This window comes from Nicotiana tabacum, chromosome 12 (assembly GCF_000715075.1).
Source record: "Nicotiana tabacum cultivar K326 chromosome 12, ASM71507v2, whole genome shotgun sequence".
NCBI lineage: Eukaryota > Viridiplantae > Streptophyta > Magnoliopsida > Solanales > Solanaceae > Nicotiana > Nicotiana tabacum.
Genome location: NC_134091.1, coordinates 6,896,896 through 6,924,746, shown reverse-complemented (window position 1 = coordinate 6,924,746; position 27,851 = coordinate 6,896,896). Strand labels below are relative to the sequence as shown.

Genomic DNA, 27,851 nt, shown 5'->3' with positions numbered 1-27,851 from the left:
ATAATATTGGACCCTCGCTTGTGTATAAGTACCAAACCCCCCCTCTTTCTCCTAATCTCTTATTTCCATAAAGAGTATTGTTGTCTTAATACCTCCATTCTGTGCCCTAAAAATCCATTTACTCTACTGGATCAGAAATCGGAGCCCGCCATCTTTATTCGCATATTCTTTTCCCTTAACGTCTCTCCTACTCCTATCTAGGGTTAGGGGTTTGGTTTCTAAAATTGCTCCTCCTTTCGTTCAGTTCTTGATTTTAGTTTCATTGAATATAGGACTTGTAATTGTGAAGTAAATTGAGGCGAATTTGAGATTCCCGTAGCGATGGGAGTTCCAGCATTTTACCGATGGTTAGCTGAGAAGTATCAAATGGTTATTGTGGATGTGATAGAAGAAGAGGCCGTTGTTATTGAAGGCGTGAAAATTCCAGTGGATACGAGTAAACCTAATCCGAACAAAATTGAATATGATAATCTGTACCTTGATATGAATGGTATCATCCATCCATGTTTTCACCCTGAAGACAGAGTACGTTTTTTTACTCTGATTTTGATTCAGTTATTTTTTCGTTAAATTCTGTAGCTAGTTTATTTGGGTTTAAAATTTCAGTACTAAAGTTGATAGTTTGCTTGTTATGCTTTCGAATTGTTTTTGAATTTTTGTACAATTGACCAGCAATGTACATTATGTATGGCTTGTTGTTTGTTCAATGTTAAATTTAAAAACAGGAAGAAATTTGGGAAATTTTGTTCCCAGGTGCACCCAAGGTTGTGGCCTAGCAGTCTATGAAGTGGGAGCAGAACCATGAGGACACTCAGGTTTGGATCCCAGCGGAGGCAAAAAACGCTACGCAATTTCTTCCCATCTGCATATGCTTGGTGGACAATTACCCAGAAACCACTTTCATAAAAAAAGCCAAAAAAATGTAGTTCCCGAGTGTAAGGAACAAGAAGGAAATTTTAAGCTTTTTGGTAGTTAATACGAAAATTTGCTTTTTTGTTATTTTTAACTTGGAGGCATGATGATGTCTGTCAACTTTTTCTGCTGTAATAAAATGCTAAAGAAGCGCCTCTTTAGCTGAGTCAAGAACTTTGGGACGAGCAATAATATGTCTGCCAAATCTATATATGCCTTTTAAATAAAATAAGCTGTTTATGTAGATATATTTTGTTGGTGGTGGAAAGTTGCATTGTTGGGAGTAGGTCGAGGCCACAGTAAAAATAGTCGCACTATGACGAACAAGATTTATATAGTGGACCCGAGATAATTTGGGATTGAGCCATATATTGATTGATTGTTTGAAAGGATCAATTTCATTTTACTTTAAAACATGCTTGTGTATTACTTTATAGAAAAAACATGCCCGCGTATTAATCTAGTAGATTCTATTTAAATTAAAAATGTCAAAATGGGGATTTCTCATTGCTTTGCTGCTATTTTCCTATCCATTTTATCATGGATCATATTAATTTTTGTAGCAAGAATGTATATAGAGAAAGAGTCTGGTGTTGCAAAAGGATGTGTACATTTTGGACTTCTTTTTTCCAGTCAGAGGCTAATAGAGTTGGCCAGTTTTTGTTCAAAAGAAACAAATGTTTTCATAGAAAATGAGTTTGGGCACACCTATCTTAGTTTTCTACTGCTTTAATGTTGCAGGTGAGGGCTTTTCTAGGGAGAAACCTATCTACTTTCACAATAGCTTTTAGATGTATAGAAATTGATAGAAGCTTTTCTTGTTGAACATGACTACGGCTTTTATTTTGTCAAAACTCTGTCTATATGTGTAATTATAGATTTCTGGACTGCCTGCATCAATTGGTTGGTTCCCCTTTGGATGCCATATTTGAACTACGGAATTCTAGATTTCATATTGTTCCTATTTTTCCTACAATTTATGTGGTGATACTAATATTGTCTCATTTTTGTCTTTTTGTTTTCTTGAGCCGAGGGTCTTCCGGAAACAGCCTCTCTACTCCTTCGGGGTAGAGGTAAGGTCTGCGTACACACTACCCTCCCCAGACCCCACTAGTGGGATTTTACTGGGTTGTTGTTGTTGTTTGTAATTTGTCCTAGTATCCATCTCTCTATCCTTTTTTAGTTGAAGGGGGAATATAAATAGAGCATGGGAAAGTTGTGCTCGTTTAGTGGCCAATTTTGAATCATATTGGATACTATTGGAGGATGCTGGCCTTTTGGTTTTTGTCTGTGTGATGACTGATGTGTATGCTATTTCCATCTCTTATGCATTGTCTTCTAGCTTACTATACTTTCTTATGCAGCCTTCTCCAACGACATTTGAGGAGGTCTTTCAGTGCATGTTTGACTACATAGACAGGCTTTTCTCTATGGTGCGTCCTCGAAAGCTGCTATATATGGCTATTGGTGGGTAATAAGGTCGAAATGCCTTTTAATGATAGTATGGATGATGTATTTAGGATAAAATGTATTTCAGAACAGGAAGTTGGATGATGGAAAAGAAAAATCTTTTCAAATTTTGTAAGTAGGAAATAAAGGAAAATGGTATTGCAAAAGGGATTTAACATGCATGTTAATTCACTCCTTAAAACCGATTTCCTACTTCTATGATCATTAACCCCTCTCTATTGGTTTGAATTATGTCTCATTTTCATTCATCATAAATTTATTTTATCAAATTATGTCTCATATTCATATCTTCAACATGTATATACGTGCACACATTTCCATTTCTGATATTTTGATATCCTTTACAGTTAATCGGCGTATTTAACATATTTATAAGTCGATTGTTCTATTTCAGTTCTAATTATTGATTGATATTTGTCGTAGATGGTGTTGCACCTAGGGCAAAAATGAATCAGCAGAGATCTAGACGTTTTAGAGCTGCAAAAGATGCAGCAGATGCGGTACATGCGCTATTGAATTTCTCTAGGGATATATTGTCAACTTCGAAATGTTTTAGGGTTCTATCTCATCGAATCTTTTTTAGGCAGCTGAGGAGGCAAAGCTGCGGGAGGAATTCGAGAGAGAGGGCAGGAAACTTCCCCCTAAACAAGAATCACAAGTTTTTGATTCAAATGTCATCACTCCTGGGACTCCATTCATGGGCACATTATCAATCGCTCTTCAGTACTACATTCATCTTAGACTAAACCATGATCCAGGATGGAAAAACGTTAAGGTATCCTTGATGCAAATCCTTTCTGTTTCTAGTTTTCATTGTCTTTTTGTTTTCTCTGAATACTCTTTTGTGTTTGCCCTGTCTATGATGTTGAACTTATTCCGTGCTTATTATTTCAACTACTGTTTGAAGGTTATACTTTCTGATGCAAATGTTCCTGGTGAAGGGGAGCATAAAATTATGTCCTATATTCGCCTTCAAAGAAATCTTCCTGGTTATGACCCAAATACACGCCATTGTCTTTATGGTTTGGTATGTCTTATACTTTGAATTACTTGCAATTTGCATTCAGAACACTTCTCTATGATTTCTTGAAGTTAATGTTAGACAACTTACATATCTGATTCTGGTTCCACATGACAGGATGCAGATCTAATCATGTTGGGTTTGGCTACTCATGAAGTTCACTTCTCGATACTCAGAGAGGTTTAAGTTCGACTTGTTTATGTTCTCTCGTTACACATGTGAACATTTTGGTTTTAAATGATTTTGAAAAGAAAACTGGAGTTTTTATGTTCACAAAGAACCCTATTTTTCTATAAGGGCTCACAAAGAACCCTCGCTTTCACTCATTGTTCTTAAAATTGTTGATATTGGTTCTGGTTCTTCTTCAGCATAACATTTTGTCATATTGTGTATCTCTTTTTAGAAGTCTTATGTTCTGTCTTTTACTTTGCCTCTTATTTTGACGAATCCTGCATCTCTACGTCAGGTTGTATTTACTCCAGGTCAGCAGGATAAGTGTTTCCTTTGTGGTCAAATGGGTCACTTAGCTGCAGATTGCGAAGGAAAGGCAAAACGAAAAGCAGGAGAATTTGATGAGAAAGGCGATGCTGAGGTCGTGGCAAAAAAACCTTTCCAGGTAACATTTGAGTTTTCTGTGTACGAAGCATAGATTTTTAAGATGTTATTCACAAGTAATATCTGGAATTCACTTTCCTAATCTTGTGCATCTGTTGCAGTTCCTCAACATATGGACTTTGCGGGAGTATTTAGAATATGATATGAGAATTCCGAATCCTCCATTTGAAATTGATCTCGAGCGGATCATTGATGACTTCATATTTATTTGTTTCTTTGTTGGCAATGATTTTCTCCCACATATGCCTACACTTGAGATCCGTGAGGTCTGTACTTTCTGGATTTGGTTTCCCTTGTTTTCTATATCATATAGCTGTGCCTTTGCCCCCGAACTGTACTTGTGAGTTGTGACTAGCTAAACAAAGAAGTAAAATAAAACCAAGTTTTATATTGTACACTTACCACGAATAAAGATTTGTATCATGCGGTGTTGTCTATCTCTTTTGTTGAGCCAATGATTTGTTACATTTTTAAAACTAAACTTAAGATTTAGATTCCAAGATTCCGAGTGCTAACTTTGATGGAAAGCTCAACTGGTGATATGTCAATAGGTAAGAGGTGGTCTGTGGTGAATACATTTTGGGGAAAAATGGTCACAGGAACTCCTCCATTATGCTTAGAGGGTGTTTGGCTAAGCTTATAACCTGGTCAAATTGGCTTATAAGCACCTTTTGACTTATTTACGCGTTTGGTAAACACCCAAAGTGCTTTTAAGCCAAGTGCTTATAAGCTAAAATCAGCCATAAGTCATAAGTTGGTCATCCTCAACGTATAGCTTTTCAGCTTATAAGCATTTTCAGTTTGACCATGACTTTTAGTAGTTTATCCTTGATAATATATTTTAATTCATAAAATATTTTTCCCAAAATAAATTTTCCAACTTTATCTTCATTCCATATTCATTTTTTATCTTTTTCTTTACAAAGAAATTTTTTAATTTAGATTCTTTTGTAAAGTTTTGAGGGTATTTTAGTCATTTTAACAATAAATAGTTTGTCTACACTTTTCTACCAAACACATCAACTGGTTATTGTCAATTTCAGCACGTCTATCCATAACACGTAAATGCTTATTTAAAAATTCAGTTTTTGCACTTAAAAATGCTTTTCACCACTTCAAACTTATCAACTATTTACAATAAGCTAATCCAAACTGGCTCTTAGTAGATCTTAATAGCCTACTGTTGCGATAATGATATGTTGATTGGCCTTGAAGGAGAAACTGTGAAAATGATAAAGAGGAATAGATGACATAACTGTTATTTATCATCACAAGTGTGGGTAACTGATTTATATGAAAGGAACACGTGTTAACCTTTTCAGTTAGATGAAAAGCTAGCTTAGGAGCATTTATGTATTAAATGGTGCTACATACCTCTAGAATAGGCAAAACATGGCGTTGTATAGTCGAAAGGGAACGAACAGCTGAAAGGTAAGAAAGATCAAAACAACTAATGATGATCTGGAGGTTTTAACTTGCCAGCTTGGAAAGATCTTTTCTCCCATGTTTTAGCTCATGGCTGGCTACTGATTAATCACTTCTCTTTCTGTTTCCCCTCTTCAGCTAGATAACATGAACTTATAAATTTTCTTGATGTTTTGGACAATCTGTTTGATGTTTGATGTATATTCTTACTGGAATGCAGTAATAAGGTCTCTACCCCCCTTAGAATCCTTAGAATCGTCTATTGGATTTTTTGGGAAGATTGTGCTATGATTTTCTTCATTTTTGTTTATATTCCTCCTGTTCAGGGTGCAATAAACTTGTTGCTGGCTGTTTATAAGAAGGAGTTTAAGTCTATGGGAGGGTATCTAACTGATGGTAGTCAGGTATATGGTTGTTTGCTAAAGGCTCATAGATCTAAATATTTCCTGGTTAAAATCCATATACCAAGTTATTCTTGGAACTTTTACTTATATCTGTGATTTGATTCATTTACTACTTTTCCAGCCAAATCTTAGCAGGGTGGAGCATTTTATTCAGGCTGTGGGATCGTATGAAGATAAGATATTCCAGAAAAGAGCTCGCTTACATCAGGTCTGTTCTTGTCTGATCATTCCTTGCATTTTCTTCTAAACTTAAAAAAAGAACCTACCTTCATTGCCTTTAGTTTATTGCAGAACATTTTCTTTTGATTTTGAACTTGAGTAGTATCTTAACATGAAAAGGTTAACTTGCTGCTCTGTCCTGTTTCCGTTCATCAATTAAGAAATTGATAACGAGAAGAGGACAAAAAAGAGGAAAGGAGAGTGGAATTCTTGGGACTCATGATCTGTGAAAAACCCTTGTAGCAGTGTTAGTGGCACTCATTTGTTTATCAAAATGTTGTTGTAAATTTAGTGGTGACTTTACTGCTAGCTTCAATACAGAGTTACCATTATTCAAAGTGTTATTCTACAATTAAACCTTTCTATTCTATTCTAGTGCAAAATCTTCTTTGAAATGATGCTTTCGATCATTTTTTGTTCTCAATGCTTTCGATCATTTTTTGTTCTATAGCTCTCTAAAGTATCCTTGCTTGGAGCTAGGGCTTTGCCCTTTTGATTGCTTGCTAGTCACATTATCTATTAAAATAGGTACTTTTGAGTGCCAGCCTCCTATTGCATGTAACTGGGACCTACAGTTCACTTTTATGTGGTTTTATTTCTTCCAGAGACAATCTGAGAGAATCAAGCGTGAAAAGGCCCAGTTAAAAAGAGGAGATGACTCCGCTCCTCAAGCTGAACCTGAATCTTTGGTTCCAGTTGCTCGGTTTGGTGGTTCACGGCTTGCTTCAGGTCCTTCGCCTTCTCCCTATCAACCGGGGGGAACTTCAAGACGTAACCAACTTCGGCATGGCACATCAAGTCTTTCCATCCTTGACATTCAGAGCGAGCACTCTGGGACTGTTGATGAAAAAGGATCTGTTGCTCGTGCCAAAAAAGTTGCACGTTTGAGTTCTGGGGCCACGATAGGAGCTGCAATTGTTGAAGCTGAGAATAGCCTTGAAATAGAAGTATGTTTTCCTTCTTAGGCAGGGGCATTTTCAATGTAATTCTTAGTCCAGCCATTCTTTAGGACTAACTAGTATCTGATGGACTTAGCTTTGTTTAGCTGTCCTATAGGAGTGTATAATGTTATACTGTTATTTAACCTTTTGTTCTTGATTTTCTGCATGTATTGCTTTCATTCCTTTGACATTTTTGAATATCATCTAACACAATTCTGTTGGTTGTGACATCAGGTATTAGAAAACAAAGAAGAGCTGAAAACAAAACTAAACAAGTTGATCCGCGAGAAGAATGACGTTTTTAATTCAGAGCATCCTGAGGAAGACAAGGTGCGAAAATAGCATATTTCCCATAAGCTTTTATGGACTTCAAGGTCAAATTGGTAGTAGCATAAGGGCTGGAAGTGATCCAAGAGTTTAGGAAAAGAAATTTTACTGAAAGCTGCTATTTGGTCACATTATAATATATATGGCTCTTGGAAAATGCTACTCCATGCATCATTTTCAAAATCCACTTACTATTTATGTAGTCAAACAACTGGAATTTTTGAGTTTTGGAGTTGATAATTTATGACATTTGTGATGTATTTCAAAACCAATTATTCTGATTTTATGAGAATGATGTTAATCATCATTCCATTCTTATACTGAATTTTTATAAGTAAACTTACATCAAGTTAATGCAGCATAGAGGGAATAGCAGGTTTAATTGCAAAGTCTCACTAGTCAAGGCTTTCTAGTCAAGTTTTACATGTCTATTCGTGAGATTTCCAGTCAAAGCCTATACCAATTGTCAAATTCTTAGCTATAATATACAAGTCAGAAAGTGATGCATTTGGCACATGTAGGGCCCGAAAAACCAAAACTAACCAAGCATCAGCATGAGCTTTTCAACTTTGTCTGGAAGTTGATCTGCAGAATAAGCCTTAGAATCAGTTTAGTGTAGAAAATCGTTAAAATGTCTGTGTTGGTGAATTAATATGGTAAATGCAAGGTATGCTTGATTCACTGTTAGACATCATGCAGTCCTTGTCAGAAAAACAAGGACGTACTTGTGTCTTTTGAAATTGTAATATGGCTATAAATCCCAAAAAAATGAAATTGTAATATGGCTATTACACACCCTTTTTGCTAAAAACACATATATGAGATAGTTACTTCTCTAAAAATGCAAGATATGCTGGAGTGATCTAGCTAAACCTATTTCCATAGGAATACATGATGGTTATCACTTTTGCCTTATTGTTAAATTTAAAAGCACTGCTGCGAAATGCTCTGAGAGTATGACTATTATCAACAATACATGAAAGTGGATGTGTTCCACCTAAGTACCTGAGTTTGTGATCACGGAATGCTTGGGAGGCATTTTAACGGTTATTAAAATTCAGCGCCCCAATGGGCTGTTTTTTTTTTCCTTTCTATTTTAATCTTTGGGAACTTATAATTCTTAATATTTATCAAAATGACAACAAGTCAAATGGTGCAATTTGATATTGTTGTCGTTTACAGATTTATATTGAACTGCAATCTGATTTGTATTTACAGATCAAACTGGGAGTGCCAGGGTGGAAGGAAAGGTATTATGAGGAAAAATTTTCTGCGAGGACACCTGAGGAAATGGAAGAAGTACGAAAGGACGTTGTAAGTTATCTAAAACTTGAGTAGCATCTTTACTGATGAAGGTAAAACGTTTGGATGGTTGGAACTTTAGAACTCGACATCTTCGATTTGATAATCTGGCGCATCTGAGTTAAACATGGTGCATATGTAGTTCAATTTACTTTTAGATATCAGAATATCCGATATTTTTGAGCTATTTTTCCACGTGAGAGGCGCACTCTGATGGCTTTTATAGTATCAGATGGGTCTCGAATAGATCAATGCCTTGTAGTTTCTAGATTCCCCGATGCTATATTTGGACTCAACCATGATAGGGGGCCTAAAATGACTGCACGCTTCAGCTCTTGAGGCTAAAATCCATGGATTGTTTTCCCGATGAGTTGTTGGCCGTCTTAGGCAATTGAGCAAGATTTAGTTTTGTTTATACATCTGCATCCATAAGAAAGTGATTTCAGTCTCATCTTAACTTGGTTTTTATCTTATTAGGTCCTGAAATACACAGAAGGGCTGTGCTGGGTTATGCACTATTATTATGAAGGTGTTTGTTCCTGGCAGTGGTAAATTCTACCTTTGTGATGCTGGAATTTTTTCGTGCGTGCATGTGGATCTATGATATCACATGAATGATGTGCTAACTAATATCAGTGTGCATAGGTCTTTGCATAATATGTTAAGTTCTGTCCACATTTGCTGGTCATATTTTCTTATAATTGATAATTTTATCTTTTACTTAACATGCTATATTTTGTGCTTCATGTTTCCATGGAGAATGTTTTTTCTTATTCTTCTTCTACTTTAAACACTGGAACGATCATTGTGCTAGAGATGAAAAATGATCTGGACATTGATAAGATCAAATGTGCTGTGCAAAACACTTGTTGTGTTCCCGGTTTCATTGCTTAAGTTTTTCCGCTGCAGGTTTTATCCTTATCATTATGCTCCTTTTGCTTCTGACCTCAAGGATCTTGGGGAGTTGAATATCACCTTTGAACTAGGTTCTCCATTCAAACCATTCAATCAGCTGTTAGGAGTTTTTCCTGCTGCCAGGTTTATACCTCACTTTTTGTGTTTCTCAAACTAGATGTCTTCCTTGAGGGTGCTGACTAGTTTTATATGCAGTGCACATGCTCTTCCTTTACAGTACAGGCAATTGATGACAGACCCAAACTCGCCCATTATTGATTTCTATCCTACTGGTAAGGCATTTTGTTTTTCATTTTGAAGTAACTGATTGTAAATCTGTTAAACTACTTAATTATATAGGATGACATGTATCTCATTTGCTGGTATAGTGTCTTGCTTAAATCTCTAATTGAAATCTCATACCTTAATGTTGTTGACAGATTTTGAGGTGGACATGAATGGGAAGCGCTTTTCATGGCAGGTACTTGTTAAATTAATTTTCTTAAGTACAGTATTCTCATATTTTTGTACTGACATCTTTCTTAATGTGAAGGGTATTGCCAAGCTACCTTTCATTGATGAAGCCCGGCTTCTTGCAGAGGTTGCAAAAGTCGAACATACCTTGACGGAGGAAGAAGCACGAAGAAATAGTGTGATGAATGATATGCTTTTTGTATCACTATCTCACCCTTTATCTCCATACATTTTTTCTCTTGATGATCGTTGTAAGCAGCTGACAGACTATGAACGTGTTGAAGTCAAGGAGCGCTTGGACCCAAAATCAAGGTTTGTTTTGCTACATGACCTGTGTAAATGAACTGCCTTTTAATTTGGACTTTGAAGGACATTAACTAAAGTTGAAAAGAAAATGTTACTGAAAATGAAAATTCAGAGCATTTCTTGTTGAAATTTGGCATCTCATTTTTCAATTTTCTGTGGAGGTGTATTGATATCCAAATTCTGCTCATCTTGTCCTGCTCATCCCATTACCTGGATTATCTACGAAATCCATCTGTTCCTTGCTACCGTGTTTAGAAAATTTGTGAATTTAGAATCTTAAATCATCTACCAGGATATTTGGAAACAATTGCTGCTTCCCCTCCTCATACACAGGAACATGTATTGAATAATTCCGTAAATTTACTCACCCTTTATGCTGTTGTTCAACTCTTTATCTGGATACTATGTGAAGCTATCTATTCCTTATGGTATTCTTAAATTTTTTTAAACTTGAATCTTTTTTCATCTACCGGTATATGTGAATCTTGTTTCATCTACTGGTATATGTGAAGACAATTGATCTTGCTCAAATCACACACATGCAGGTGCATGTGAATATAAAAATGGAAACTACGTATTGCTGTTGCTAATGGTGTAGATATATTATCAGTCTGAGCATAGGAGAGGTTTTTTTGGTTGGGGGGGGGGGGGTTAATCATGTCAAAGACAGATGGTCGTATCTCTAGTTTTCTCAGAGGTTTACTATGGAGCTTCTTGTTATGTTTGTCATTTGTTATCCAAGTTTTTACTAGTTACTCATCCCGGACACCTTTTATCGTAATTTGAAGTCTAAGTCTAGTTCTCTCTCTATTTTCTCTCTCTATTTTCTTGAGCTCTCAGACACACTCCCCGAGGAGCCTGAGAACAAGGAGTCTTGAGGATCCATAAACACCATGAGCATGCTCATTCAATTCCGACCAAACCCCTGAAAACAGTTCCGACAAAAAGCCTCTCACGCGCCGCCACGCGCGGCACTTTCCGGCGAGCCAAACGCCACGCGCCGGCGCGTGAGCTCAATCCCGGCCACTTTTCAAAATTTTTGTTTTGGACAGCATGATCGTTGGGAAATTCCGAGCACACCCATACAACTTTTTCTGAATTTCGACAACTTTTAGTTTTTCCGGTGGCGGGGAATCTATCGCTGTCCAGAATTCTGGTTTCTCTGTTTCTTTTTTTTTTTTCAAGCTCTATAGCTCAAGGTGATAACGTCCAAACAACTCCTAAAATTCCATAACCTGAGCAGCTGTTTAGTACAATATGGGAGACAACAGGATATATTTCAACGCAGGATTCAAATCTTTTGACATCACCAGATGGAACTCCAACAAAGATACTTGGTTTGAATGGGTGGAGAGAAGCCGCAACATGATGAGAAGATCATCCATGGGTAGTAAGGCAATGGAATGGATATGCTTTGCACTTAAAGAAGCGTCGACTGTTCAAAACAATCGAGTGATGCGATGGAAGTACAAGGAGCAAATGACAGAACATTTCTGTACTAGGAAATTTAACGCACATGGAAGATATATGAGTATTCTGTCACTGAAGAGAGAAGGGAGGTCAGTGATTATAATCCCAGAGTTAACTTTGAATTCTGGCTGGAAAGACATAGCAGCTAAGATAGAGAGATTCATATCCACCAAGTTGAATCCCATAGTACCACCCAGAAATACTGTGGAAAATTTCTCTTATGCCCAAGCAGTTAAGGAGAGTAAATGGCAATCCAATACTCTTCGAGAGGCAAGGGTCAGCACGAACAATGGCGATATCACTGTTTTGGAACCTATTGGAGGAGAGGACACATGCCTATTAAAAAGATGCATTATCGGGTCTTTAGGGAAAGAAATCAATGAGAGACCCACTTTAGCAGATATAAGGCGATGGGCTAGTGCTTCATGGAACAAAGCATCCGGAGTAAACATATATGAAATGACAGGAAACATGTTTCTTTTTGAGTTCCCAAACAGATTCATGGCAGAGCAGATTGTGCAAGGAGAATGGAGATGGAAAAAATACAAGCTTCATCTGGATTGGTGGAATCATACAGCTGGTTGCATTCCAAACTCACAAATTGAGGAAACATGCTGGATTAGAGCCATGGGGATTCCTTTACATCTATGGTCACAAAAGATCTTCAAAGAAATAGGAGATCTCTGTGGGGGTTGTTTAGCTACAGAAGAAGAAACTGATCTCAAAAACCATCTTAAGTGGGCGAGAATCAAAATTGTTGGTGATGGCAGAAAGACTCCCAATGAGGTGGGGATTGAAAAAGATGGTACCAAATTCTTCATCCCAATCTGGGCTGAAAGAAACACAAGGTATGAGCTAAACACTGGTAAAGGAAAAGCAAGTGGACAATTTACACAAGGTTCAACCTCGATGAATCAAAGCAGTAAAGTGTCAAAAGTCAAGCTGAGATCCTATGGCCCCGATATGGCTGCACAAGTCATTTTTAATGACCTCTCGTGTGAGATCTCTGATGATTCTGGGCTGAAGCCTTATATCGAGGAAATGGGAGGCCATTCGCAATCGGGGGCAAAAGAGTCACATCCAGGGGTTCAAACTTTTAATGTGAATTGTGAAAGTATGCAAAAGGAAACAATTACCAGTTGCAGTCAGCCAGAAGGTGGAGTAGATTTAGCAAGATTGGAACAGAAGGAAGGGGAACAAAGCATAAACTCAAAGATGGGGAATGATCACGTGGGAAGTACTTTGGAACATCTAAAGCGATTTAGCCATATTCAAGAGTTGGAAATTGAGGAGGTGAATCCTTTAGCAGTTCAGCAACACAACCCACTATTGGATAAAGACATGGATGCAACAATATGGGTCCATCAAAATATGATCAAATTGGGGAAAATGTTTGGAGTAGATTTCCAAGGACATGAAGAAGAAGCACTGGAATTGTTAATGCAAATTGACAGCTGCAGACAGGTTAGAAGGGTGGAGACAGAGTTGGAGGTGAAGAAACAAAGATTCAAAGGATCACTGGAATTAAAAGGTTTGACTTCTTTCGATGTCAAATTCAAGAGTGACGGGAAAAGGAGTAGGGGAAGAGATCTATCAATTATTTCTATATGAGGATCAAAGTAATTTCCTGGAATGTAAGGGGTCTAAATGATAAGAAGAAAAGGGAGATAATAAAAAGTCAAGTGCAGAATTGGAGGGCAGACATTATTTGCATGCAAGAAACAAAAGTCGAGGGGGATATCGAGGAAATAGTCAGGCAAATATGGGGTGGTAGATGGGTTAGGTATGCAAGTTTAGAAGCTAGCGGCACGAGAGGGGGGATTTTGATGTTATGGGATTGCAGAGTATGGAAAGGGGAGGTGTTACAGACTGGTGCATACACTTTGACGTGCAAGTTTGACGCTCTTCTACAGAATTTTCAATGTCACATAACAGGAGTGTATGCTCCAAATTGTAGAATAGAAAGGAATAAAGTATGGAATGAAATTGGTGCAGTGAGGGGACTGATGGAAGGTCCTTGGGCGGTTTGTGGCGATTTTAACGTTACAAGGTACCCTTCTGAAAAACGGGAATGTTCAAGGAGGTCCAGAGCGATGGTGGAGTTTTCGGATTTTATAGAAGATATGGAGCTCATAGATCTTCGACTTGAAGGAGGAAACTATACTTGGTTCAAAGGGGACAATCATACAGCGGCTTCAAGAATTGATAGATTTCTCATTTCAGAAGAATGGGATGTAAGGTTCAGAAACATCAAGCAAACTATCCAACAAAGGCTGATTTCGGACCATTCACCTGTGGCTCTAGACTGCGGTGCGTGGGAACAAGCTAAATCATACTTTAAGTTTGAAAATTGGTGGCTGAATGTGGAAGGCTTTGAGGACAGAATTAGAGAGTGGTGGAGATCTTTTGAATTCTCAGGAAGACCTGATTACATTTTAGCTTGCAAGTTAAAAGCTCTCAAGGGCAAGCTAAAAGGTTGGAGCAGAAGTTACGAAGGCAATTTGGGACTGCAGAAATCGAATTTGCTAAGTCAACTAGCAGATTTTGAGACAACGCAACAACTAAGAGCGTTGACAGAGGAGGAATCAGTCAGGAAAGCAGCCACTCTAATGGAGATTGAGGTGCAACTCAAGAATGAAGAATTTGCATGGAGACAAAAATCAAGAGCTTTGTGGCTCAAAGAAGGGGATAGGAATACAAAATTTTTCCATCGGACTGCAAATGCACGCAAGAGAAACAACAACATTGACCAAATAATGATTCGACATGAAGTAATTGAGGATCCAGAAAGAATAGAGAACGAGATTATTGATTTCTACAAGGAGCTATACACAGAACCTGAACAGTGGAGACCAACAGTCAATTTCGAAAATAGTCCAAGCATTTCTGAATCGGAAAGGGAGTCTTTACAAAGTAACTTTGAGGAACAAGAAGTGCTGAGCAGTTTGAAGAAGTGTGCAAGTGACAAGGCTCCAGGTCCAGATGGATACACAATGAGTTTTTTCAGAAAGTGTTGGGTCATTTTGAAGGAAGATATAATGGCGGCTTTTAACAACTTCCATTCACAGGAGATGTTCGAGAAAAGCTTCAATGCAACATATATAGCATTGATTCCAAAGAAGACAGGTGCGAAAGAATTGAGAGATTTCAGACCGATCAGTCTGATAGGGAGCTTCTACAAACTGCTCTCAAAAGTTTTAACTGAAAGACTTAAGAGGGTGGTTGGAAAACTTGTTGATGCTCAACAAATGGCGTTCATAAAAGGAAGACAAATAATTGATGCAGTCATGATTGCCAATGAAGCTGTGGATTCAAGAATAAAAAAGAAAGAACCTGGAATCTTATGCAAATTGGATATCGAGAAGGCCTATGATCATGTGAACTGGAGATTCTTACTAAGAATGTTAGAACAAATGGGTTTTGGGCAAAAATGGATTAGATGGATGAAATTTTGCATATCTACCGTGAAATTCTCCATTCTTATAAATGGAAGTCCTAAAGGTTATTTTCACTCACACAGAGGTCTCAGACAAGGTGATCCTTTATCTCTATTTCTATTCATCATAGCCATGGAAGGATTGAACAACATGATCAAAACGGCTAAAGTCAATGGATGGATTAAAGGCTTTGAGGTAAATAGGAGTGGGGCTAATAATCTAGAGATCACACATCTCCAATATGCTGATGATACTCTAGTCTTCTGTGATGCTGGAAAAGACCAACTTAGATTCTTAAGGATCATTTTGGTTTTATTTGAAGGAGTATCAGGTTTACACATTAACTGGAGAAAGAGCAATATTTTTCCCATTAATGAAGTTAATAACATGTGGCAACTGACTCAGATATTGGGAGGAGAAGTTGGGTCCCTACCAACTGTTTACCTTGGGATGCCTCTTGGTGCAAGATCCAAATCAAAAGAAATCTGGAATTCAGTCATAGAAAAATGTGAGAGGAAGTTGTCAAGATGGAAATCGCAGTACCTATCACTGGGGGGTAGGCTAGTTCTAATCAACTCAGTATTAGACTCTCTCCCTACCTACATGATGTCTTTGTTCCCAATTCCAGCAGTCATTTTACAGAGATTGGACAAACTCCGAAGAACATTCCTCTGGCAAGGCAATAAGGAGAAAAAGGTCTTCCATTTAGTCAAGTGGAAGACACTAACAATGGATAAAAAACAAGGTGGATTAGGGATAAGGAATTTGAAGAACCAAAGCAAGGCTCTTAGAATTAAATGGTTATGGAAGTACTCTAAAGAACCCCAATCTTTATGGGCCAAAGTGATCAAAGCAAAGTATGGTGAAGAAAACAACTGGGTGTCAAAAAAAGTTAGTACATCATATGGAGTAAGTGTGTGGAAATCCATCAGAGAACTTTGGCCAATAATGAAGAACCACTCCTTTATAAGAGTGAACAACGGAAGGAACACATCTTTTTGGAATGATAACTGGCTAGGAATGGGAAGCTTAAAGGAAAGATACCCAGATATTTTCGGTTTAGCTCAAAACCAGCATAAGACAGTCGCGGATATGAGGAGTTGTCAAGGATGGGAAATAGCTCTAAGAAGACAGCTGAATGACTGGGAGATAACAAGATTAACTGATCTCTACAAAGAGCTGGAAGCATTCACAGGACTACAGGAAGGTTTGGATTCAATATGGTGGAAGAGGCACAACAAAGGGATTTACCGTGTGAAGGATGCATATAAGATTTTGAATTATGATAATCAACAGGTAGACACATGGCCTTGGAAACATATATGGAAAACAAAGATTCCATACAAGGTAGCCTGCTTCACTTGGCTACTAGCAAAGGAGGCGGTTTTAACTCAGGATAATCTCATAAAAAGGGGAATTTCTCTGTGTTCAAGATGTTTTCTGTGTGGGGAAAATGCAGAAACTGTTAACCATATGTTTCTACACTGCAAGATTACAGACCAACTATGGAAAATCTTTATTAGTCTCAGGGGTATTTCTTGGTCAATGCCATACAGGATTAAAGATGTCATTTATAGCTGGGAGGAAGCAGGAGCTGAAGCAACGAGCAGAGATAGATGGAGAACCGTTCCGGCATGTATTTGGTGGACAGTCTGGAGGGAAAGGAATACTAGATGTTTTGAAGACAGAAGAAATTCACTACAGAAGATCAAACTCAATTGTATTCTTCTATTTTGTTTTTGGTGCAAACAGATGTACACGGAAGATACATTGACAATCATAGACATACTAGGATCCTGCTAGGTCTCAAATTAGAATATCTATAAATTCTCCCTATGTAAATTTGGTTTTCAGTGCAACCTATGTACTGATTTTTATTATATATACAATAGTTACCAATTCAAAAAAAAAAAGTCTAAGTCTCCTATTTCTGATCTAGGTCCTGGCTTTTCCTTTTTCTAAATGATTCTTCTGTTTTTAGTCTTTTTCTGCACACTAAATCGACATTGCCACTATTGTCTATTGTGATAAAACCTAGCTCGATTCTCAATTGTTGAAGTCCTTGGTGGACTCTTCTGATTTTTTCTGGTGGTGCATGCAGTGGTGGGATGAATGGCTACATATCCCTTTGCATGGGAGATCCTTGTCCTCCAATATTTAGATCACCTATTGATGGGCTGGAAGATATTATGGACAATCAAGTCATGTAAGAAACCTAGCTATTGACTGCAGCATTTGTATACCAATTGACGGTACTGACCAGCTGTTAGTGTTTTTAAAAATAATAATTTCTGATCAGCTTTCTGGGTCTTGCATTTTCAGATGTGCAATATACAGACTCCCGGACCCCCATAAGCATATCACACGGCCACCTAAAGGGGTTATTTTCCCAAAGAAGGTAATCCGATGCGAGAGAACCACACTTTATACCCTGCCCTGACTAAAAGGATATCGTAAGATTTTCTTTGTGAATGCTTCCGATGTCACATATTCTTTTTTCCCTTGTTAATTTTTCAATAATCAAACCAGCTATTGGTCAAATGCCTTTTTTGATTTATTTATTACAGTATCCAAATTTCTAATTCCTTTGCATGTTAGTACATATCCCATCATTTATAATTGCTTCTATTTCATAGTATGTAAAAAATTGAGTCCTAAAATGACTTCGACTAAATTCTAGTGTGATCTTTGAAACTCAAATCTGGGAAAATTATGGGCAGAAGGAGTCCATGAAAGTGATTTTCCTGAAGCATAATCTAATAAAGGACTGGTATGTTGAGGACAACCTAAAGATGTGTATTCCTGTGCTTTTTTTTCTTCACGAAAGAGAATCTCATTTCATTATGTAAGGGTAGACAATGGTGGTTGTAAGTATCCTAATGTTCCTAATCATATGACTTTTATTGAATTTAAAAAAAAACAGTTGTTTTTTATGTGCCCGTTGTTAGGCCTATTGAAGTAAAAAATATCTCCTCCCGAGCGTATAAGTTGCCCTTTTCGTTTCCTCACTAATGCTGCTTTGTTACCATGCAGTTGGTCACATTTGGTGATATAAAACCTGATCCCGTGTTGTGGCATGAGGATTCTGGGAGGAAACCTTGGGAAAATGGAAGGTATGTTGCTATATGTTGATTGGATGAAGATGTCGAATAATGCAATCAGTTAGTATGTCTATTTTGTCCATTCGATTTTATGTTGCTGTGTACTTCGTTTCAGGAACCAACACCCAGGTGGAAACTCTGGTCGTCACGTTGGAGAGGCAGCACACAGGCTGGTGGCTAATAGTTTGCAGATGGGGAGCGGTCATGGTGATTATGCACATGCTCAACCTGCAGCATATCCTGCTACACATGGTCCTTTTCCTTCCTCTCACAGATACAATGGTCAGGAACATGATCGGTCTAGTTTTAAGTATGCCGCTCGAGATGGCACAGCTGTGCCGTATCACTATGATCATAGTTATAACCAATCATATGTCCCAGCTGCTGTTGATCCTTATAGTAGGCCGCCTCCTCTGTATGAGAGAGGTGGCCGACCTGTCCCTCCCAGCAGGGATTATCATAGACATGGACATCACAGTGCTGTGGTCCCGCAAAATGTTGGATATGGTTATTCCTCTCATGCCACTCGTGCACAGCATGTCAGCCAAACACCAATACCACCCGATGCTCATTTTCACCAGCAGCAGAGTGGATATGACAATTACACGAGTTATCAACCTTATGTGGCAGGAAGCTATAACCAACAGGGTGGTGGATGGACTCCTCAAGTTAGCCAAAACGTTGCTCGAGGGTATAGTAATCCACGTCCTTCCAGTAATCACTTCTCGGCGTTGGGAAGAGGAAGAGATAGACGGCCCCCATCTTCAGGCCATAACCGTTAGAGGTCATCATCTTACCCACGTCGACACAGGACAGAAGAGTCGCTGCTGCAAAGAAGTTAGAAATCTTGCAAGTAATAGGCATGTAGATCGAACAAGAAAAAGAAAAAGAAAAAGAAAAAGCAGTTAGAGAACAAACAGATGTTGCTTGTCAACGTGCAAGTTCAGGCGACTTTCTGGTGCTTGTCATTATGGTAATGTTGTACAATATAGGTCTCTAGCACAGAACTTTACTGGTATTCTTTTTCCTTTCTTCCAATACTAGATGTACTTAAGCTTCATTTATTTGAAAAATTACATTGTATTCCATAAAGGTCAATGTTGGATGAATAAAGGTGATGTAATTTTCTCATGAACTATGAGCTTTATTTGTAATGTCCTTTCTATTTTGGTTTATTCGGAGGAACTTTTATGTAATATTCTACGGTCATGCTGAAGTCATAACTATTGTTTATTAGGTCATTTCAGATGGTGTCGCAAAATTTTAGGTGATTTTGATCTAGTAATCCGGATTCATGTAAGTGGCATGGATTATAGCACACGAAAATTTGAAAATTGATTCGAATTTTAGTTTTTTGGCCAAAATGCCAAAAAACCGGAAACGATTATGTCGAAACCACAACTGTTGTTCATTAAGTCATTTTTTATAGTCTCCCCAAATTTTAAAAGATTCGGATCCGATAACCCAGATTCATGAAGACTGCGTGGGAATTCGGCAAAAATTTTATTTTTTTAGCCTTAAAATACCAAAAACAAAGAATGGTCATGCTGAAGCCATAACTATTGTTCATAAGGTTAATTTTTATGAACTCGCAAAATTTTGGAAGATTTCGATCCGGCAGCCCGGATTCATGCAATATCACACGAAAAATTAGAAATCGGCTCGAATTCCAATTTTTTTGGCCCTAAAATGCCAAAACAAGGAACGATCATGTCGAAACCATGACTATTGTTCATAAGGCAATTTTTGATGGTCTCATAAAATTTTAGAAGATTCGGATCCGATTGCAAGGATTTATGCAAATTGTATGGCTATAGCATATGAAAAATTGAAAATCGTCCCGAATTCTAATTTTTTGGCCCTCAAATGCCAAAAAACGAGGAACGGTTAAGCTGAAGCCATGACTATTATTTATTAGGTCATTTCTGATGGCCCCACAAAATTTTTGGCGATTCCGATCCTATATAGCATACGAAAATTTTGAATTTTTTGACACTAAAATGCCAAAAAAGAGGAACGCTTATGCCGAAACCATGGCTATTGTTCATTATGTCATCTTTGATGGACCTGCAAAATTTTAGGCAACTCGCATCCGATAGCCTGAATTTATGCAAATAGCGATGAATATAATACACAAAAACTTGAAAATCGGTCCGAATTTCAGTTTTTTGGTCCTAAAATGCCAAAAGATAATGAATGGTCATGCCAAAGCCATGATTATTGTTCAATAGTCATTTATGTAGCCCCGCAAAATTTTAGACTATTCAGATCTGATAGCCCAGATTCATGCAAATGACGCGGACTATGACCTACGAAAAATTTGAAAATCGTCTCGGTGATGCTATGACTATTGTTCATTACGTCATTTTTGAGGGCCCACAATATTTTTGGCGATTCCGATCCAGTTGCCCGGATTCAAGTAGACGGAGGAGCCTAGCACACGAAAATTTAGAAATCGGCCCGAATTCTAATTTTTTGGCCTCAAAATTCCAAAAGATGAGGAATGGTCATGTCGAAACCATAACTATTATTCATTAGGTCATTTTTATGGCATTATAATATTTTAGGCAATTCAGATTTGGTAGCCTGAATTCATGCAGATGGCGTGTACTATAACACATAAAATTTGGAAATGGGAGTGAATTCTAGTTTATTTGCCCTAAAATGCAAAAAATGAGGAACGATCATGCCGAAGCCATGAATTTGATTCATTAGGTCATTTTTGATGGCCATATGAAATTTTAGGCAATTCAGATCCGGTAGCCCGGATTCATGCAAATGGCGTGAACAATGCACATGAAAATTTTGAAATGAGCCCGAATTCAAGTTTTGTTTTTTGCGATAAAATGCCAAAAAACGAGGAACGGTCATGAATAAGTCATGAATATTATCATTAGGTCATTTTTTATGGCCCCGAAATTTTTTAGGCGATACAGATCTAGTTCCCGGATTCATATAGATGGTGTATTATAGCACATGAAAATATGAAAATCGGCCCAAACTTTAATTTTTTAATCCTAAAATGCTAAAAAATGAGGAACGGTCGTGACGAAGCCATGACTATTGTTTATTGGGTCATTTTTATGGCTCGCAAAATTTTAGGCGATTCGGATCTGGTAGCCCGGATTCATGCAGATGTAGTAGACTACAACACACGAAAATTTAGAAATCAACCTGAATTCTAGTTTTTTGCCTTTAAATGCCAAAAAAGAGGAACGCTCAAGTCAAAGCCATGACTATTGTTCATTAGGTCATTTGTATGGCCTTGCACAATTTTAGGCGATTTGGTAGCCCGGATTCATGTAGTATAACATAACATACAAAAATTTAGGAATCAATCTAAATTCTAATTTTTTGGCCCTTAACCGTGGGACGGTCATGCCGAAGTCATGACTATTGTTCATTAAGTCATTTTGTATGGCCCTACAAATTTTTGGCGATTCAGATTCGGTAGCCCGGATTCAAGCAGATGGCGTGGACTATTGAATATGAAAATTTAAAAATCGGCTCGAATTCTAGTTTTCGGCCCTTAGATGCTAAAAAACGAGGAACAGTCATGCTGAATCCATGACTATTGTTTATTAGGTCATTTCTGATGGCCCAGAAATTTTTAGGCAAGTCGGATCTGGTAGCCCAGATTCATGCAAATGGTGTGGACTATAGCATACGAAAATTTCAAAATCGGCCCGAATTCTAGTTTTTTGATTCTAAAATGCCAAAATTAGGAACAATAATGCCGAAACCATGGCTATTGTTCATTATGTCATTTTTGATGGCCCTGCAAAGTTTTAGGCGATTCGAATCTGGTAGCCCAGATTTATGCAAATAGTGTTGACTATAGCACACGAAAACTTGCAAATCGGCCCGAATTTCAGTTTTTAGCCCTGAAATACCAAGAAATAATGAACGGTCGTGCCGAAGCCATGATTATTGTTCAATAGGTTATTTATGATAGCACTGAAATTTTTTAGGCTATTCAGATCTGGTAGCCCAGATTCATGCAAATGACGCGGACTATAGCATACGAAAAATTTAGAAATCGGCTCAAATTCTATTTTTTTAACCATAAAATACCAAAAAGAAGGAACGGTCATGCTGACGCTATGACTATTGTTCATTAGGTCATTTTTGATGGCCCCATAAATATTTTGTGATTCAGATCCGGTAGCTTGGATTCATGTAGATGCCGTGAACTATAACACACAAAAATTTGAAAATCGTCGTGAATTATAGTTTTTTGTCCTAAAATGCTAAAAAAAAATGAGGAACGGTCTGCCGAATCCATGACTATTGTTTATTAAGTCATTTTTTATGGCTTCATAAAATTTTAGGCAATTCGGATATGGTAGTTCGGATTCATCCAGAGCACGTGGACTACATAACATACAAAAATTTGGAAATCGACCCAAATTCTAGTTCTTTTTGCCCTAAAATGCTAGAAAACGAGGAACGTTCATGCCGGAGCCATGACTATTGTTCATTATGTCATTTTTGATGACCCTGCAAAATTATAGGAGATTCAGATATGATAGGCCGTATTCATAAAGATGATGTAGATTATAGTACACAAAAATTTGGAGTTCGGTCTGAATTCCAGTTTTTGGCCCTAAAATGCTAAAAAACCATGAACGGTCATGCCGAAACCATGACTATTGTTCATTAGGTAATTTTTGATGGCCCCAAAATATTTTAGGCGATTCGGATCTGATATCCCGGATTCATGTAGATGGTGTAGTCTATAGCGCGCAAAAATTTAGAAAGTGGCTGGAACTTTAGTTTTTTGGCCCTAAAATTTCAAAAAATGATGAACGGTCATGCCGAAACCATGACTAATGTTCATTAGCTAATTTTTGATGGCTCTACAAAATTTTAGGTGATTCGGATATGGTATCCAGAATTCATGCAGATGTCGTGCATTATCGTATATGAAAATTTAGAAATCGGCTCGATTTCCAGTTTGTTATCCCTAAAATGCTAATAAAACGAGGAATAGTCATGTCGAATCCATGATTATTGTTTATTAGGTTATTTTTTATGGCCCCACAAATAGGCGATTCGGATCCGGTAGCCTGGATTCATGCAGATGGCGTGAATAATAGTACACAAAAATTTAGAAATCAGCCCGAATGTTAGTGTTTTTGCCCTATAATGCCAAAAAACTAGGAACGGTTATGCCGAAACCGTGACTAACTTCATTAGGTCATTTTTGATGGCCCGACATAATTTGGATATCGACCCGAATTCTGGTGTTTTGGCTAAAAAATGTCAAAAAATGAGGAACGATCATGCCAAAACCATGACAATTGTTCATTAGGTCACTTTTGATGCCCGCCAATATTTTAGGCGATTTGTATCCGGTAGCCTGGATTCAAGCAGATGGCATTCCCTTTTTTTTTGGCAATGAAATGCCAAAAAACGAGAAACAGTCACGCCAAAGCCATGACTATTGTTCATCAGGTTAGTTGTTATGGCCGTAGAAAAGTATAGCCGAATCAGATCCGGTAGCCCGGATTCATGCAGATGGCGTGGACTATCTAAAACACAAGAAAATTTAGAAATCAGCTATAATTCTAGTTTTTTGGCACTGTCATACCAAAAAACGAGGAACGATCATGCCGAAGCCTTAACTATTATTCATTAGGTGATTTTTTACGGCCCCAAAAGTTTTTAGGTGATTCAGATCCGGTAGCCCAGATTCATGCAGATGGCGTGGACTATAGCATACGAAAATTTAGAAATTGGCCTGAATTATAGTTTTTCGGCCCTAAAATGTCAAAAATAAGGAATGGTAATGAGGAAACGTTGACTATTATTCATTAGGTCATTTTTATGGCCCCACAAAATATTAGAAGATTCGGATCCATTAGCCCGGATTCATGCAGATGGCCTGGACTATATAGCACACGATTTGAAAAACGGCCTGAATTTTAATTTTTAGCCCTAAAATACCGAAAAGAGAAACGGTTATGCTGGAGCCTTGACTATTGTTCATCAAATTACTTTTTATGGCCCCATAAAATATTATGCGATTCGAATTCGATACCCCGGATTCATGTAGATGGCGTGGATTATAATCTAAAAAAATTTGGAAAGCGGCCCGAGTTCCAATTTTTTCCCTATAGTACCAAAAATGAGGAAAGGTCATGACAAAGCCATGACTATTCTTCATTAGGTCATTTCTTATGGCCCTTCAAAACTTTTATATGATTTGGATCCGTTAGCCCAGATTCATAAAGATGGCGTTGATTATAGCATACAAAAATTTGAAAATCGGTCTGAATTTCAATGTTTTGGTCCTAAATTGTGAAAAATCGAGGAACGGTCTTGCCGAAGCCATGACTATATTCATTAGATTATTTTTATGGATACGCATAATTTTAGGTGATTTGGATCTGGTAGCCTAGATTCATGCAGATGGAGTGTACTATAACACACAGAAATTTGGAAATTAGTCTGAATTCTAGTTTTTAGGCCCTAAAATGCCAGATAAAGAGTAATGGTAATGCCGAAGCCATGACTATTATTAACTAGGTCATATTTTTATGGCCCCATAAAATTTTAGGCGATTCGGATCCCGTAGCCCAGATTCATGCATATGGTGTAGATTATATAGCATACGAAAATTTAAAAATCTCCCCGAATTCTAATTTATTTGCCCTAAAATGCTAGTAAAAGAGGAATGGTCATGCTGAAGCCATGAATATAGTTTATTAGGTCATCTTTTATGGCCACACAAAATTTTAGGCGATTCGAATGCGGAAGTTTGGATTCATGCAGATGGCGTGGACTATATAGCACACAAAGATTTGGAAATTGATCCGAATTTTAGGTTTTTGGCCCTTACATAAGAAAAATGACAAACAGTCATGCCAAAGCCATAACTATTGTTCATTAGGTCATTTTTAATCGTCCCACAAAATTTTAGACGATTCGGATCTGATAGCCCGAATTCATACAGATGGCGTGGATTATAGCACACATAACTTTAACGATCATGCCGAAACCATGTCTATTGTTTATTGTTCATTAGGATTCATCAGATGACATGGACTATAACCCAAAAATATTTGGAAATCGGCTCGTATTACAGTTTTTTTGGCCCTAACATACCAAATAAACAAGGAACAATGATGTCAAAGCCACGACAATTGTTCATTACGTCATTTTTATGGCCCCACAAAATTTTATCCGATTCAGATCTGGTAGCCTGGATTTATGCAGATGGTGTGGACTATTATAACACATGAAAATTTCAAAATCGCCTGAATTCTAGTTTTTGGTCCTAAAATACAAAAAAATGAAGAATGGTCATGCCGAAGTCATGGCTATTCTTCATTAGGTCATTTATAATATCATAACAAAATTTAGGAGATTCAGATCCGGTAATTCAGATTCATGCAGATGGCGTGAATTATAGCACACAAAAAATTGAAAACTGACCTGAATTATGATTTTTTCCCTAAAATTCCAAAAACGAGGAACGATCATGTTGAATCCATGAGTATTGTTCATTAGCTCATTTTTATGGCCTCATAAAAGTTTAGGCAATTCTGATCCGGTAGCTCGGATTCATTCAGATGGCATTGACTATAGCACAATTTTTTTTGAATATCAACTTGAAATTTAGTTTTTGGCCCTAAAATACCAAAAAAAAGAGGAATGGTCATGCCAAGGTCATGACTATTATTCATTAGGTCATGTTTGACGGACCCAAAAAATTTAGGCGATTCGAATCCGATAGCCTGGATTCATTTGCATGAACTATAACACACAAAATTTGAAAATCTGAATGCCATTTTGGCCCTAAAAATTCCAAATAATGAGGAACATCATGTCGAAGCCATGACTACTATTCATTAGGTCATTTTTGATAGTCTCGCAAAATTTTAGGCAATTCAGATTCGATAGCTTGATTCATGCAGATAGCGTGGACTATACAACACATGAAAATTGTAAAATCGGCCTGAATTCTAGTTTTTAGGCCCTAAAAACTAAAATTCCAGAAAAAGAGGAACGGTGATGCCGAAGTCGTGATTATTCTTCACTAGGTAATATTTCTATGGCCCCACAAAACTTTTAGGCAATACGGATTGCATAACCCGAACTCATGCAAATGGTGTAGATTATATAGCACACGAAAATTTGAAAATCTGCAAAAATACTAATTTTTTGCCCCAAAATGATTGAAAATAAGAGAAATGGTCATGTCGAAGCCATGAATATTGTTCATTAGGTCATATTTTATGGTCCCATAAAATTTTAGGCAATTTGGATCCGGAAGTCTGGATTTATGCAGATGGCATGGACTATGTAGCACACAAAGATGTGAAAATCGATCAGAATTCTAGTTTTTTGGCCCTAATCTGCCAAAAATAGGGAACAATCATGCCGAAACCATGTCTATTGTTCATTAATATTTTTTTATGGACCAACAAAATTTTAGATGATTCAGATTCAATAGCCCGGATTCATCATATGGCATGGACAATAGCACAAAAATATTTGGAAATCGGCTCGTATTTCAGTTTTTTGGGCCCTAAAATACCAAATAAACGAGGAACGGTCATGCTGAAGCCATGACTATTGTTCATTACATCAGTTTTTATGGTCCTACAAAATTTTAGGTGATTCAGATTCAGTAGTCCAAATTTATGCAGATGAAGTGGACTATAACATGCGAAAATTTTGAAATTGCCAGTATTCTAGTTTTTTGGCCCTAAAATACCAAAAAATGAGGAATGGTTTGTAACGACCCGGCTGGTCGTTTTTCTTTTAGAACTCCATTCCCCTAAATAAGACTTCCCGTAGTTGCATTTACTGATTTATGACTTGGGGGATGGTTGGTTCGGGATTTGGAAGAGTTTGGGTTGAAATTGGAACACTTGGTTCCTTAAGGTTGGCTTAAAAGGCCAAGTTTGACTTCGGTCAATATTTTGAGTAAACGACCTTGAAATCGAGATTTGAAGGTTCCAACAGGTTCTTATGATGATTTCAGACTTGGGCATATGTCCGGATCGGGTTTTGGATGACCAGAAAACGTTTTGACGCCTAATAATGAAAGTTAAATCCTTAAAGATTTTGAAGTTCTTTAAATTTGGTTTGGAGAAGGTTCTTGTGATATCGAGGTCTGAGCAGATTTTCGAGACCGAGAATAGTTCCATAATGTCATTCAAGACTTGCACGCAAAATTTGGTGTCAATCCGAGTAGTATAAGTACAATTCGGCACATTGGAAGTAGATTGAAGAACTTGAAGTTCATAAGTTTGATTCAATTGGTTTTAGGGTGTGATTCTTAGATTTATCATTGTTTCAGGCATTTCGAGGGTTCGAGTGAGTCCGTCTTATGATTTCAAACTTGTCGGTATGTTCGGGCCGGGCCTCGGGTCCCCGAGAGTCAATCGGACGAAGCTCATGCTAAGTTAGAAACTTTAGAGGGAGCTGAAGCTGCAGTTCTATCATAATCGCACTTGTGTTTGTCCAGCCGCAGGTGCGAGACCGCAGAAGCGGCTTACCCATCGCATATGTGGCTCAAG

The 27,851-nt window shown here is 37.6% G+C and overlaps 1 protein-coding gene across 4 annotated transcripts; it reads left to right on the top strand.

Annotated features, from left to right (window-relative positions):
• The first annotated feature begins 53 nt into the window (after positions 1–53).
• On the top strand, positions 54–19,472 carry LOC107817672 (5'-3' exoribonuclease 3). 4 transcript variants are annotated; one of them, XM_075226100.1, is made up of 22 exons: positions 54–525; positions 2,277–2,379; positions 2,806–2,882; positions 2,970–3,157; positions 3,290–3,409; positions 3,521–3,583; positions 3,870–4,019; positions 4,120–4,284; positions 5,770–5,847; positions 5,969–6,055; positions 6,672–7,013; positions 7,242–7,337; positions 8,553–8,648; positions 9,114–9,184; positions 9,546–9,674; positions 9,747–9,823; positions 9,971–10,011; positions 10,084–10,316; positions 17,319–17,423; positions 17,540–17,615; positions 18,251–18,330; positions 18,434–19,472. In XM_075226100.1, exons 4-22 carry the CDS (start codon positions 3,080–3,082, stop codon positions 19,098–19,100), a joined length of 2,754 nt encoding a protein of 917 aa, XP_075082201.1. In that variant the 5' UTR covers positions 54–525; positions 2,277–2,379; positions 2,806–2,882; positions 2,970–3,079; the 3' UTR covers positions 19,101–19,472. The 4 variants fall into 4 exon arrangements, with proteins under 4 accessions (XP_075082201.1, XP_075082199.1, XP_075082202.1 ...); XM_075226098.1 differs by having other exon boundaries at positions 2,966–3,157; XM_075226101.1 differs by having other exon boundaries at positions 62–525; positions 2,277–2,345.
• Positions 19,473–27,851: the final 8,379 nt, after the last annotated feature.

What these genes read in the sequence shown, in the direction of transcription:
- LOC107817672 (XM_075226098.1), top strand. Translation starts at nt 322, where the DNA reads ATGGGAGTTCCAGCATTTTACCGATGGTTAGCTGAGAAGTATCAAATG. An exon ending in GCTGCTATATATGGCTATTG is followed by an intron (nt 2,380 to 2,805) that starts GTGGGTAATAAG and finishes TATTTGTCGTAG; the next exon opens with ATGGTGTTGCACCTAGGGCA. An exon ending in AAAGAGCTCGCTTACATCAG is followed by an intron (nt 6,056 to 6,671) that starts GTCTGTTCTTGT and finishes TATTTCTTCCAG; the next exon opens with AGACAATCTGAGAGAATCAA.